We start from the raw sequence: 15702 nt of genomic DNA, 5'->3' as shown, positions 1-15702 counted from the left end.
ATAATACCTCACATTTTATACTTTAAAAAATGCACTTGTATCCATTTTCTTGCTTATTTCTCAGAAAATACTTTGCGTCATTGCCAGTTTACACATGAAGTGACTAAGTGACTTAACTAAGGTCACACAATAGGTTAATCGCCTGTAAGCAAGTTAGTATCAGAGTTGTGATTAGAATACTGTCCCCTAATTCTTTCTCTGGCATCCTTCCTGCTATGGCATGTTGCCCCACCACCAGGGAAACCTAAGAAGCCACTCCAAATTACTAAAATCATGTTACCTGTCTATTTTCTTTCCCCAAAGAGAACTTAAGATCTTTGTTGGGCAACAAAGCTGTTGGCATAAGGATATAACAAATCAGACTGTCACCAGACTTTGCCCAAAAGAAGACTAGAAGATAGTAAGCTCTGGGGAAGAGAACCAATTCCATTATCTTTCTCAAAAGATAATCCCATAGAACAAAGAATCTGGGTCCCTGAACTTGGTTTTAAAATAAGTGTGTATGTATAATATCCACCATGTATATATATATATGTATATATATAAAAATATCCATACAATGTATATATATATGTAAATATAATATATATTTGTAACTATTTCAATACAATTAGTTTTCTTTTTATTTTTTGCATTTAAAAAATTCTGAAATGGAATCCATTGGCTTCACCAAGTTGCCAAAGGGATCCATGACACAAAAAAGGTTAAATATCCTCATCTTAAAGGAAAGCCTTCAAATTTAAAGAGAAATCTACTGGGACTGCTTTTATTTTCTCAAGGGCAGTTGAGAGTCCTTTTGTCCAAAAGCAGAGAGGTAGCATCGAAACGTGATGTTAGCAAGACATCAGAGATTCTGGCTAGCTTTTTAACATGTGCGTGTGTCTGTGTCTCTGTGTGTGTCTTTTCTAGGGATCGTGTTCCATTACAGGGCTATCTCTACGCGTTACACCCTGGATTTTGAGAAGGCACAGCAGGCCTGCTTACAGAATAGTGCTGTCATTGCCACTCCTGAGCAGCTACAGGCTGCCTATGACGATGGTTACCACCAGTGTGATGCTGGCTGGCTGGCTGACCAAACTGTCAGGTAGGCTTTCTGTGACAGAATCAAAAGGAGATCATGGAGAAAGGGATGAGGAAGAAGGACACAGATTTAGGGTCTGGGAAACTGGGATAGAAGAGAAAACCAGGAGAATAGTTTGCCTAGCAGAGTGCTAAGTGCCCTGTTAAAACTTAATAAACATACTAAAATGGAGAAAAGGAGTTTCTTGGAATTCAGAATACCTGGATTTCCATCCTGCTTCTGAGGTATTCTAGATGTCCAGGGACAAGACATTTAACCTTTTAGTGCCTCAGTCAGTTCTCTGAGGGAATCGGAGTTGAGTTACAGCTGCAGACAAGTTATTGATCAGTATTGATAGAAGGCATTTCCATACTGTGAGTACCTTATTAAAATGGAATCACAGGTCCAGACCCCCATGCCCCCCCAAATCTATTATCTTAGAAATGATGGATTCAAGTGCTATTCTTAGTGAGCATTTAGTCAATTTAAAAAAAAAAAAACAAACAACTTAATCAAATACCCACACAGGGAACATTGCTGCTAAGGCAGCAACAGGATAGTGATCAAAAACCCTAAGAAGCTACATTTTTCCCCTGGAAGAGTTAAAAATCTAGCCAGAACAAAGCAGACAGAGAAGATGGAAGGCTAGATTGAAAGAGCTAACATTTCTATGGCACTTTAAGGGCTACAAAGCACTTTCTGTATGTTATCTCATTTGATCTTCACAACCCTGGGAGGTAGGTGCTATTATTCCCATTTTTCAGATGAGGGAACTGACAGAGATCCGGTGATCTTTCTGGGGTCAAATCTTTTGCCTGAGGAAGAATTTGAACTCAGTCTTTTAGGTTCCAAGTCTATCACACTAGCCAATGGGTCACTTTCTTGTCTCTCATATACTTTTTTTAAAAAATACAGATGCTAAAAGATAGTTGAATAAACAGACTACACTAGAGGTGTCAAACATGGCCCTCAGGCCACGTGTAATCCACAATACTGCTGAATGCAGCCTGAACCAGATTAAAGTAAAATTGTGAGAAAGGGAGGGAGAAAATTTGAATCACAAAATGTCAGAAAACAGTTGTCAAAAATTGTTTCTATATGTGTTTGGGGGAAAAGGGTTTTTTCTAAAAAGTGTAATGGGGAAATATTTAACAAAATAAATTAAAGTTATAATAAAATAGATAATATTATACTTTAAAACTAAGTCACATAGGACCCACAGGAATCTTTATGTACAGTTTAGTGCCCCCCATCAATTTCCATTTGAGTTTTACACTACGAAAGTACACATCTGCAATTACATTGATACAAGAAATATAGTCACTGGTAGACTTTCTCCAGCCTGATGCTGATTCCGTTCCCATTCTTTGGGCTACACCTTCTCATCTTGTTGCTCTTAGGTACCCTATTCATAGCCCCCGTGAGGGCTGCTATGGAGACAAGGATGAATTCCCTGGAGTAAGAACCTATGGCATCCGAGACACCAATGAGACCTATGATGTATACTGCTTTGCAGAGGAGATGGAAGGTAAGTGTGTCTTGGGACCAGGGCCACTGTCTATCAGGGAAAGATCCGTTTCTTCCAAAAGGCATACCAGGAAGGCCACAAAATAGATGAACATTTACCAAGGGGTCTATGGGGTGACCCACTCTATCATGGTTTGTTTGTTTGTTTGTTTTTCCAGCAGAAGTGAATGATGATGAACTGCATAGCCTACTCTCCCTTAATACTTTGCCTAGTGTCCTACCATCTGGAGAATTCACTATCCTGCTTTGTGGCCATAATATATACTCTTGAATTGGAAATTCCTCCTGTCCCAATAAATGGAGCTCCCAACTCCATTCCAGCAGAGCTAGCTTCCCATTTCACACTTGTACTCAGGGTACCCCTAGGTGCACTTCCTTAGCCCTGGGCTTTACTTAAGCAGTATTATTTTAAGACCTATGACTGTGGCATAAATTGGAATGGGGAAAAGGCAGTTTGGGAATAACTGCATAATTCACAGACTTAATTGGGAAATTGAGATACGCTGTGATTTTAACTAAAGTAGACATGAGGTCTGCATTCCCTCATCCCCTTTATTAGCCAGTTCTTCACTGGAGGGGGGGAGTAGTCCCCCAAATCCCAAACCACATACTTAGTATTCTCACATTCCTCTTCCTGCCTTAAAGAAAAGAACCAATAAACTTGTTTATACTAAGGTGCAAGGCATTGCTTGAATAGAATCTTATTTAGAAGAGACCTCAGAGGTCATCTGGTCCAGCCCTTATTTACTATGTTTGACTCACAGGAGAATTTCTATTTTAAAAGGAACCCAGGAATTCATTTCCAGGCCTAGGAACTCATGTACTAGAAATAGACCAATAGAGGAGATATATTTAGGCAGCAGAGCCTTCCTGCTATGCTTCATATCACACCTACTCTGTCCACAGATAAAGCCAGCCTTCCTCTCAGCCATCACTTCGTCATTTTAGCTCTGCCTTTGACTTTCTCTGTTTTCTTGATGTCGTCTTGCCCAAAGTTTTGGAGATCAGGATCCTTGGATCTATGGGAGCTGACACTTTGGGGGACGGGTTGCTGGTCAAGGTTTGAGACTTCCAAAAACCAACTAAATTAAGAACCTAGGAATTTGAAGAATATATTTTTAAAAAGGAGTTGGAGATTCTAAGTACCTAGGGAAACGGTGAATTTAGATATGAAGAAATGGAAAAAGAGCCTGGAAAGTTGGTATCTGGAGAACCAAGGATTTGGGTAAACTCAAATTAAAAGAAGAGAGGGAGAAATGCTCATGTTAGTTGATATGTCCTTCCTAGGGGAAGTCTTTTATTCTACATCCCCGGAGAAATTCACCTTCCAGGAAGCAGCAAATGAGTGTCGGCGCCTGGGAGCCCGACTGGCAACCACAGGGCAGCTGTACCTAGCCTGGCAAAGTGGAATGGACATGTGCAGTGCTGGCTGGCTGGCTGACCGCAGTGTCAGATACCCCATCTCCAAGGCACGTCCTAATTGTGGGGGAAACCTCCTAGGGGTAAGGACTGTGTATCTACATGCCAATCAAACTGGCTATCCGGATCCCTTATCCCGCTACGATGCCATCTGCTACACAGGTAGGTTTCTTTCAATATCGGAGTTCTGGGTAAGGGACAGGGCAAGTATTTTCCTTGAGGAATACAAAACATTGGGTAATTTTTTGTAGTCTTAAAAATTTGTCTCTGTTCTTTATATATTTGAGAACTAAACCTTTCATCAGAGAGGCTTACCAAAAGATTTTTCCTTCAGCTTGTTTGCCTTTTAATCTCAATTGCTTATATTTTGTTTGTGCAGAAACCTTTTAATTTAATGTAATCTAAGTTATATATTTTAGGAGGTCCATATTATGAGAGGAAGAAAAGAAAAGGGATGGAGGCTTAGCACCTGGATCAAGTAGCTGCTTATACCTCTAGTTTCCCTCACCCCACATACCAACCTACTTCATATTGAGGATAAAATCAGTGGACATGGCAGTTAATCTCTATTCTGTCACTAACTTTGTGGTATTCATTTGAACAAATCACTTGTCCTCTATGGGTCTTGGTTTTTCTCATATGTAAAAATGATAATATTGACCTAGAAGGTCTCTAAGGTCCTTTCTATCTCTGCCTTGAATGAGTCTATGGTTCTCCTCTTAGATATCCCCTTCTTATAAGGAGAGGGAATCAGGAGTAAGCTCGGCTGGTAGCATCCAGATAGGCAGACCTGGGCTGAATCTGACTATAGCCTTTAATCAATACTCACTTCGTCAGTCCTGGTGCATGCTGGCCATGGTTTCTGGGGCAGCAGCTGCTATAACCCCAAGACCAATCCAGATAGCACCTACACCACAATGACAATACAAGGAGCAGAGAGACTCAGGACCAAGCAAGGCTGTAGCTTCCCCATGACTTCAAGCCTTGCCTATTCTCTTCCCTATAGTCACTGACCTTTCACCACCCAATATATGACTGCTTGACCGAAGATGCACAAGCCTCTTTGCCCTTATTCACCTCGCCTCAGTTCTCCAGGAAAAGAACTCATTTGATTTCAGTTGTGTCCTACAGTCCTGACCCCTTAATGGACACCTCAGAACAATCTTCTGTGGGAACCAAAGGGGCACCTATGGTGCTCTCCCCTCTGACTGCCATGGAGCCCTATTCTTACTCTGTTGGTGAAGGGAAGTTCTCAGGCTTTATCTCCACTCCTCTTGTAGCAACTCTGCCATATCAACACTGAGGGGCAGTGTAGACCAACAATGGAAAAGGTGTCTTCAGTTTAACCAGTTCAAACAGAAAGGTGGCCACCAAAAGTTCAGAACTGGATCATATTGACTATTGAATGTCTTGATGCTAGAATCCTGAATGGAGAAAAACCCAGGTTTTCTTTTAGGAAGTTAGAGGTGGAATACTCTAAACCTAGTCATGGAACTAAGCCTGGTTTCTAGGAAAATGAATGATCTTCTTCTAAAACCAAAAGTCACTAAATTCAAGAGTCAGTAAAACCAGTCCTGTCAATTGCAAATGGTGCCCCAACCCTCCCATCCCAACCCCAACTAGTCTGAGATACGTCAGATACCTAGAGAGCCCTCAAACTATAGAAAGAGTTCTGTTACTTATTCATGTCACAAAGGGTCACAGATTAATATGGCTCCTTACATATAATTAAGTCCTTTGAGCCTCACTCTATGGGGGTTTTTTAATTCTCATTTTACAGATGAAGAAATCACATAGCTAGAAAAGGCCAAAGGTGAGATTAAAGCCAGTTCCTCCCAATGTCAAGTCTAGCGTTCTTTCCACTGTATCCTCGGGAAAAATTAGCCAAGGTCTCCTAGCTTTGACTATAGGCTCCTAGGTCTTACAATCCTGGTATATACTAATATTTTCCCTCAATGCAGTGGCAACCAAAAGCAAAAGGAGAATCTAATCAACATTGCATTATTCCAAAGGGTACTTTAGAAGTTGCTCCATGACCCATAGAATAGCCCAAACTTTTGGGAATATCAGTCAGGGCAGTAGGAATTCATTGTTGAATTTTAGGTTTCAAGTGAAAAGATCACCAGACAAGGCAATAAAAGACCTGAGTTCTAATCAGGATGCTATCACTAAGTAGCTATATGACCACAGGGCAAGTCAATTGTTATTCTGATCATTTTGATCAATCTTAGTAATAGGAAATAGTGACATGTAGAACTCCTAAATGTGGAAATTCCCTCAACCAATGAATGTTAGCACCTTTATTGTATCTTTTATCCTTGGTGACTAGAATCTTGAGAAGAGGTTAACTGATTTTTTCAGGGTCATAAAACCCATTTGTATCAGAGGAATAACTTAAACCCCATTCTTGTGGACTCCAGGGCCAGCTTTCTATATTATACACAATAGCCATGTCACTAATAATAGAAATAAAAATAATAATTCATTGTATGTATATTGTAATATTCAGTTTGAAGTAACTTTTACATACATACACACACATATATATGTGTATATATGTATATGTATATATATATATATATATAATTTAATCCTTAAAATAGATCTATTATATACTTTGGGCCAGAGTTCTTGTCAGTTTTTGTTTTTTAAACCCTTACCTTCCATCTTGGAGTCAATACTATGTATTGGCTCCAAGGCAGAAGAGTGGTACGGGCTAGGCAATGGGGGTTAAGTGACTTGCTCAGGGTCACACAGCTGGGAAGTGTCTGAGGCTAGATTTGAACCTAGGACCTCCCATCTCTAGGTCTGGCTCTCAATCCACTGAGATACCCAGCTGCCCCCCCAGTTTTTTTACAAGTACAGAAACTGAGGAATGAATGAATTAAATGATCCATCAAGGTTTATGCTGCCAGTTTGTGGTAGAACATTGGCTAAAACTGATCTATCCTTAAAATAGGGGTTCTTAACCTTTCTTGTGTTGTGGACCCCTCAAATTGTATGGAAAAATTAATGGTCCCCTTCGCAGAATCTTGTCTTAAAATATATAGAATAAAATTCCTGGGGTTACAAAGATAATCAAAAGTTATTGAAAATAAAACTAAAAAATAGTAAAAATAAAGCTGTTACTATCCAAGTCCATTCAGGACCCCCTGAACTCTATCCTGGGGGTCAGAGTTTTTAGATTAAGAACCCCTATGTAGTGCCCTTTGAACTGTCACACAGCTTCTAAATCTCTACAAGTCAATGTCCTCTTTCATAAAAATGAAAGGATGTGACTAAATGATGCCCAATGCTCATTCTTGCTCTAACATATTAATTTTAATCCTATACATTGAGGAATCATGAATCCCCAGATGCTTTATTGATTTCTTGTCATTAGTAGCTTTTCTTTGGGCAAATGTTTTTAAATGAGTGTCAATGAATCTAAAAGCAATAAAACATCATGTAAATAAGAGTTAATTATAATAATAGAAGTAGCCTTTCAAAGTTCTGATATCGTGAGCATTTTCCACAAAACATAATCCATCTCTGAACATTTGAGCCTACATGACCAAGCAGATACCGCTTGGGCAAAAATGTGGGGCCATATGGTTTCCTTATTCTTTCTGCTGGCACGTAAGTGGTACTATCTAGGCAACAAGAGCAACATGTAAGAGATGGATGCCAGTCACAGTATGGATCATTGACAGCAACTGTGTAACTCCAGATATGGGGTCACGATCTGTTCCCTTGTCCACCTCAAATGGCCCAGATGAGAATGCCAAAGGGAGGGAGGCATGAGGAAGACCAGTTCTATTTGCCTAAACTCTTCTCTGACTTCCCATTGACTTTTACTTTCTACCCCAGGAGAGGACTTTGTTGACATCATACCAGAGAGTTTTACAGATGATCTGAGCAGTGAAGGAGAGATCACTATTCAGACAGTCACTCAGCCTGACGTGGAACTTCAGCTCCCCCAAAATGCCACCAAGCAGGAGTCCCGAGGCAGTGTCATCACCTCAGAGGATGTCATCACTCCTACTGGGCTTGAACCTGAGGAGGCTTTCACTTGGACACTGGGTGGCACAGGCTACCCAGAGATAGAAAATGAGACAGATGAGGCCATCAAGCAATGGCACTTCCCTGAGGTTACTGACTCTTCCCATGATGGTCTCTTCCCCATTGGAGTCACACAGAGGGCTGCCACTTCCACTCCTGAGCTGGAACCTGCCACACCCTTCACAGGAGAGGACTTAATTGTACAGGTGACAGCTGCTCCAGGTGTTGCTGCAGTCCCTGAGCAACCATTCTCACCAACAGGTAAGTCATCAGGCAATTCACAGTACTATGCACACCATAAAGTATAATGGAAAGAACATGTTTTCCTATCTTACATTTTTAAAAATTTGAAGATATTTTATTTTCCCAAGCACATATAATAATTTTCAACATGGGTTTTCTGAAATTATGTCAAACCATCTTCCCCCCCCCCCCTTGGAGATGGTAAACAATTGGATTTGGGCCATACATTTCCATGCAAAATATACTCTCACGTTGGTCATTGTTGTAAGAGCACACTTTAACAAAGCCAAAACCTTCAAATAAAACCATAAATACACTTATGTAAAAGTTAGTATGCTTTGATCTGCACCCATCTGACTCTAATAATTCTTTCTCTGAAGGTGAATGTCGTAAGTTCTTCAGAATTGTCTCAGATCATTGCACTGCCGAGAGTAGTCAAGTTTTCACAGTTGATCTTTGTGTTTTCTTGATAACATCTTTTACTCTTATTTTCTCACATTCTTCTTCTGCTTATACCTGCCATAGGTATCACCATTTCTCCCAATGACATTGATTTTAAATTCTATAGTGGTTATTCTACTCTATATCTCATTGCCAAATTGCAAAATATTGATGTTATAGAGATATTAGTGCAGGTGCATTTTGGTAGAAAGAACAAGAATAACAGATTTCTAATATGGAAAGCTGCAGGATGCTAAAAAGCTTATAATGCCTGGAAGAACCAGTAGAGAAAAGCTGCCAATTATTAACTAATCAACTTTCATCTGGTGAGAAGCATGCCTAAAGAAGATGAGATTTATAACCAATTTCAACGACCATTGAGGAATGGTTAAATGGCAAACTCTAGGAGATTAGAGAAGAATGAATAAAGAGGAATCCTTTAGCAGCTAAAGGATCCTACACTTCAGTAGCAACAACATGAGGAGGTAATTCCCAAGAACCTAAAGGCCCCCTTGAAAAGAAAACTATCATCAAAGTATCCAAAGTCTCTAGATTTTCCTCTTAAGTGCAAGGAATGAGACAGAGAGTCAAGGTTCCTAAGGTTTATTCAAATTGTTTTGAATGATCAGCCACAGAACATGGGGCTATAGAAGGGCAAAAGCAGAAGGAGGAAAGGTCAACAAGTAGAAAGCAGGGTGACCATAATTAAACAACAATTTTTTAAAAAATTATATAGTTCTAGAACTGTACCACTATCTAGATATCACTTCTCTTGCCATTAGAGTCCCTTCACCTTTATAGACCTTAGTTTGCTTACCTGTAAATAAGTGGGTTGGACAAGGTTAGCTCTAAAGCCTTTTATAACTCTAAAATCTTTTGAAAGTGATAGTGATGGCTTGTCATCTCAGGGAGGGGAGAGGGGAATGAAGGAGAGAATTTGGAATTCAAATTTTTAAAAAACAAATGTTAATCATTGTTTTTATTTGCAATTGGAAAAAATAAAATATTTTTTTAATTTTTTAGTTTAAAAAGAGATACAGTGGCAAATGTATTCACCTCAACTCTTATCCCACAATGCTTTCCTTCTAAGATGATTTCCAATTTACATTTTATATATCTTGTTGGAACATAGTTGTTTGAATGTTGTTTCCCCCATTGAACTGTGAGTCCTTTGAGGACAAGAACTGTATCTTTGTGTTTCTTTGAATCCTTGGCACTTAGCACAGTGCCTGGTACATAGTAGGCAATAATAAGTGTTTGATGATGAAGAAGAAAGGAGGAGGAGGAGGAGAAGGAGAAAGAGATGAAGAGGAAAAAAGAGAAGAGGAAGGAGAAGAAAGAAAGAAAGAAAGAAAGAAAGAAAGAAAGAAAGAAAGAAAGAAAGAAAGAAAGAAAGAAAGAAAGAAAGAAAGAAAGAAAGAAAGAAAGAAAGAAAGAAAGAAAGAAAGAAAGAAAGAAAGAAAGAAAGAAAGAAAGAAAGAAAGAAAGAAAGAAAGAAAGGAAGGAAGGAAGGAAGGAAGGAAGGAAGGAAGGAAGGAAGGAAGGAAGGAAGGAAGGAAGGAAGGAAGGAAGGAAGGAAGGAAGGAAGGAAGGAAGGAAGGAAGGAAGGAAGGAAGGAAGGAAGGAAGGAAGGAAGGAAGGAAGGAAGGAAGGAAGGAAGGAAGGAAGGAAGGAAGGAAGGAAGGAAGGAAGGAAGGAAGGAAAAACTGGGTGAGTCTTTGAAACCTAGTGGCATGTCTGACTAATTCAATATGTACATCTACAAGTGAGATAAAAATCGTAAAAGTGATTTGGATGTTGAGGCTTTGGAATAGAAGTGGGAAATGTCCTTTCAGCAAAGCTAGACATTGTAGGGAAGCATCAGTCTGAGCTTCCCATCCCTTCCCAAACCTACAGCTAGGGCCAACAATGACTTTCCCTTTTTCTTCTCTTTCCCACTAGGCGTTGTGTTCCACTACCGCCCGGGCTCTACCAGATACTCTCTCACCTATGAAGAGGCCCAACAGGCCTGTAGATCCACAGGAGCTGTCATTGCTACGCCAGAACAGCTTCAGGAAGCCTATGAGGCTGGCTATGAACAATGTGATGCTGGCTGGTTGCGGGACCAGACAGTCAGGTGAGCCCTGGAGCAATGTCCTCCCTTTCTTTTACAGAAGAAATCACAGGATCTCAAAGCTAGTATGAATTGTGAAAATCTAGTCCAACCTTTATCAGAACAGAAATCCTGAGACAAGACATAATACTTCTTGGGGCTTCCATTTCTTCATCTATACAATGAGCCTCCTAGATTAAGTGATCTCTATGATCTCTTCTAGCTCTGGACCTATAGTCATAGGATCAGGCATCCTGGGGCATGCCACTTCACTCCTCAGGGACAAAATTCCTTCATATATCAAATGAGGGGGTTGGACCAAATGGCTTCTCTAGTATCTTCCACTCTATATCAATGATCTTATTATCTTCTCTATAATATCCAGAAAAAGTGGTCCTCCAACACTCTGCTTGAACTCAGTCTATTCTGAGTCAGCCCATTCCTAGGGTAGCTCTACAATGCAACACTTCTAGGCACTTTCCCAGCCATGGTGACCTTCAGTCTTAGCACAGATGAATTTAGCTATAGGAAATGAGTTTAGGAGCCTCTTAGGAGTTTAGGGTTGAGATTCAAGCTAGAGCTATCAATTTCTCTCCATAGCCAAAAGCAAAAAAACAGAGAACAAGAGACAATTGGGGACACTCCTGACAAAGAATGGAGAAAGAACTTTTAATGAAAGGTTTTCACCCAGTCTTGACAATTTATTTCTCCAAAAAATCACTGAGTAGATGGGGAGAAATCATCTTCTTTTCCACTGCTTTTTCTTGAGATAATTGTCCTGGGTCAGTCTTAATCCTTCCTTGCTCAGTTAGTGATCTTGATTCTCAGTGTTCCCTATTATCAAACATCACATATGAAGCCACCAAAGTCATCTTCACAACTAATGCTATAGTTTCTAATGGTGATGATGATGGTAATAATGATGATGATGAAGGAGCTGCTGCTGCTGCTGCTGTACTAAAACCAGATGCTTCTCTGTGTCTGAAAGTCCTAGATCCAGGATTCCTCATCTCGTTTCCATTAGAAGAGCCAAAGACATTGCCCCTCCAACTCCATAAGTGACTAGTATCTTCTGCTTCAAAACCCCTGAGGTCTTCAATTCCTATTTTCTGGAGTTAACCCTTTTTTCACTTTCCCCTTTGCAGATATCCTATTGTGAGTCCCCGCACCCAGTGTGTAGGAAATAAGGACAGCAGCCCTGGAGTCAGGTCCTATGGCCTACGCCCAGCATCTGAGACCTATGACGTATACTGCTATGTAGACTGGCTACTGGGTATGGAATCAACATCCCCAAAGTTCTGGTTTATATGCTGACATGAGGAATTTTGGATGAAATTCCTAAGCAATGGGCAAAATATCCCAGAACAACCATCTGTCCTTCCTATGCAACTTTCTGAGTCAGAAAAAATCCAGTGGGGAAAATATATGGATCAATCATTCTATTAGGCCACCATATTCCCTCTGTCTATGTATTTACCTCTATCCTTGTTTCCTTCTGTCTCTGATTGTCTCCCTCTCCTTTTCTTCCTCACTTTCTCTCTGTTTCTATCTTTCTGTCTCTCTGTCTCTGTCTCTGTCTCTCTCTTTGTCCCTCTCTGTCTGTCTCTCTCTCTCTCTCTGTGTCTGTCTGTCTCTCTCTCCTCTCTCGCTCTCTCTGTCTCTCTCTCTGTCTCTCTCTCTGTCTGTGTGTATGTGTCTATATCTCTATCTCTGTCATTTTCTCTACCTTTCTGTCTTCTCTCAGCTGAGTGTTTTTAGTGATACTTCCCCATAATACATAAAACAAGAAAAGAATGTTGACTCCAGGGCAGGAGAAAAGAAAATAACCAACATGAAGCCATCCTTTCCCTCTGTTCATATGTGCACAGTAACTGGCCTAAAAGAGCACTTAGGTACAACATTTGCTGTGTCCAACAAGGAAAAGGCTTCTAGTCATCAGAGAACACGTATCATTTAAGAGAAGCAGTTGGATAGAGGAACTGGAAAGGTCTGGGTTCAAATCCTGTCTCTGACACATCCTAGTTGCATGACCATAGACAAGTGACTTCTCTTCCTAGTACCCCTAGCCCACTAAGATCCTGGGTTATAGACAAGTTGTTGGTCTGCATTCCTGGAAGAAGTTTCCATACCTAGCAGTTCCCCTGCAGTGCTCAGGGTAGTTTGGAGCCATACTCTATATAAATCACAAGTGTGAAGGAGCGTGTGATGACACATACATATGTGTATTTGTGTGAAAATACCCGTAATCGCCCTGTAGGGTGTGGGAGAAGGGGTGCCTCTATACAGGGTATTCGGCTCTAAGAGCAATCTAATCTAACTGGATGTTTCCAATAGGTGAGGTGTTCTTTGCCACTCGACTGGAGCTGTTCACCTTCCAAGAAGCCCTAGCATACTGCGAAGATCACAATGCCACCCTGGCTTCTACAGGGCAGCTCTATGCTGCCTGGCGCAGGGGCCTAGACAAATGCCATGCTGGCTGGCTGGCAGATGGCAGCGTCCGTTATCCTATCATCACTCCCCGCTCCGCATGTGGTGGGGACAAGCCAGGTGTTAGGACTGTCTACCTGTATTCCAACCAGACTGGTTTTCCCGATCCCCTGTCCCGGCATCATGCTTTCTGTTTCCAAGGTACTGTGCCACCCTTCTCAGGCTGCCCAGTTTTCCCTACTAGAGTAGGAAAGATCCCTTTCTTTTAAGGAATTAGTTACCTTTGTAGTCCCCTCTCTCAACAACCATGCTGCTGGAGCCCCTCTAAGCCATGTACCTTTTAGATGTTCCTGCAACCTAAGAATGGGGCAGAAGAGTCCTCACAAAGAAGGAGACAGACAGACAGACAGAGATGGGGCAAGACAGGGAGGAGTGAAACATGAGCTTATATTATCTCAGTTCTTCTTGCTTTTCAATGAAGCCCAGGTGTATTATTGCCTGGGTGCCTTAGAATGTGAATATTATAGCAGAAACCCTCTCCTATCTGTCCCGGTTTCTTCAAGGACCAAGAACTATGTACTAAATGGATCCCTTAGGATAGGGCCCTGAGTAATCAGAGGTAGAAGCTTACTGCTTGGGAGGTCAAGCACTCACCCTCTCCTCTTGGATGTTTCAGCTGGGCCTTCTCTGGAGGAAGATAAAGGAGTCACACAGACCTCCATCATTGATGAAGAGCTGATTCCAACTCAGGTGGCTCCAAAAGAAGGGGGAGCCCTGTCCAGGGAAGAATTTGATTTTACCACTGTACCTGAGAATCAGACAGAGTGGGAAACCAATTTTTTTCCAACAAATACGTCACTACTCTCAGGTCAGCATGAACCTGTGCCTTCTAGGAAACATCTTGCTCTGGACCAAAGGATCATAGATGTAGAGCTAAAAGGAACTTGGAACCCATCTAATCCAACTACCTTATGATACTAAATATAAGTAACTTGTCCAGCATCACAGCAATTAAGGGCTTGAAGTGGGTGTTGAACCCAAGTCTTCAAGAGTCCAAGTCCAGGGCTTTATCCATTATATTGTGCTGCCCCCATGCAATGCTAGCAGTGCTCTCTCTATTCAGGTGGAGAGTGCCTTCTCTCTATGGGAACCCCAGGGACCAGTGTTCTATTTCTCAGATCAGTTATTGAATCTCTGTACAATCCTGGACAACTATTATCAATTCAACATGCCTCTGAGACTCTGAGATCAAAGAGAATATTTAGCATACCCAGCATCATTAATTAATTTACCAATCAATTATATTGCATATGGAAGACTTCAGTGAGGCTGTGATAGAAAAGAAAGAAAAAAGAGTAGCTCCCGTTCAAATATGCAGGACCATTCCTGCATAATATACATGGCCCCATAACCTTCTATATTCTATATCCTCCCCAAAAGGGAGCATAAAAATGGAAAAGGAATACCTGGGCAAGGCCAAGGGGAAGAGACTACCCTTCCTGGAAAGTGAGGCAGTATAATAGATGATCTTAGGCAATGATGGTGAACCTTTTAGAGACCTAAGAGATCAACTGCCCAAACTACAACCCTCATACCATATGTGAGCCAACCCCACCTCCACCTTACGCCAGACAGGGGAGGGAAGAAGCTCTCCCATTGAGCTCCTAGGTGAAGGAATGGGTCATGTGAGAAATGTCCTTAGGCTTGCAGAGAGGGGGAAGGGAGCAGCCCCCCTCTGGCATGCTCTAGCATGTGTAGCATTGGTTTACCAATATGGATCTAAGGTCTTTGGGATCCTAAAATTTCACAATTCTCTTTTTCTTTTTCCTCCTCCCCATCTACCTCTCTAGTAAAAATTTCCATTTGCTCTGGATGATTTCAGCCAGTAGTTTTTCTGATTAAAATATTTGACTCTAAAGTGTGAATGATCAATAGAGTTTACCAATCTCAAGACTACTTCTATCCCCATAAAGTTATTCCCATAGGAATCTCCAATTAATAGAATATGTGAGAAAGAGATTTTTTGAGCAGGGAAATTCTTGGGGTTCCTTAATTGTTTACTGACTCTAGGAAGTAGCACTGTCCTAGATCTGCAAAAATTAGTCAATCAGGGAAAATACATAAATGTCACATCAAAGGTTCTTTAATAACAGGAACAGTGGCATCTCTTTATATTCCCAGGATTAGAATAATGTCTGGTATATAGTAGCTACTTAATAACTGCTTGGTGAATTGAATGTATATTATAGCAATATATCCAATCTAATCAACATTTATTAAGCACCTACTATATGTCGGGCACTATCACTATATGCAACCATTTTCTAAAAATGGGGTAGTGGAGTCATTGTAGAGAAAGAAACAGATGAATGGACATACATAGAGACTCAAGAGAGGCAGAAAGCCCCCATGTTCCCACAGGGGTTTGGGAAAAATAAAATCACTCTTAGAA

The 15702-nt window shown here is 40.9% G+C and overlaps 1 protein-coding gene across 3 annotated transcripts in view; it reads left to right on the top strand.

The window, feature by feature from the left end:
- ACAN (aggrecan) overlaps positions 1-15702 on the top strand; it is a 91987-nt gene that overhangs the window by 53082 nt on the left and 23203 nt on the right. For all 3 annotated transcript variants that reach the window (XM_016428331.2, XM_016428329.2, XM_016428330.2), the window contains exons 4-11: positions 910-1084; positions 2461-2588; positions 3875-4168; positions 7856-8308; positions 10673-10847; positions 11969-12096; positions 13158-13451; positions 13927-14118. In XM_016428331.2, coding sequence (XP_016283817.2) covers positions 910-1084; positions 2461-2588; positions 3875-4168; positions 7856-8308; positions 10673-10847; positions 11969-12096; positions 13158-13451; positions 13927-14118 — 1839 coding nt within the window. The remainder of the gene's footprint in view (positions 1-909; positions 1085-2460; positions 2589-3874; positions 4169-7855; positions 8309-10672; positions 10848-11968; positions 12097-13157; positions 13452-13926; positions 14119-15702) is intronic.

This window comes from Monodelphis domestica, chromosome 1, assembly GCF_027887165.1.
Source record: "Monodelphis domestica isolate mMonDom1 chromosome 1, mMonDom1.pri, whole genome shotgun sequence".
Classification (NCBI taxonomy): domain Eukaryota; kingdom Metazoa; phylum Chordata; class Mammalia; order Didelphimorphia; family Didelphidae; genus Monodelphis; species Monodelphis domestica.
This window is presented reverse-complemented; position numbering and strand designations above follow the sequence as displayed.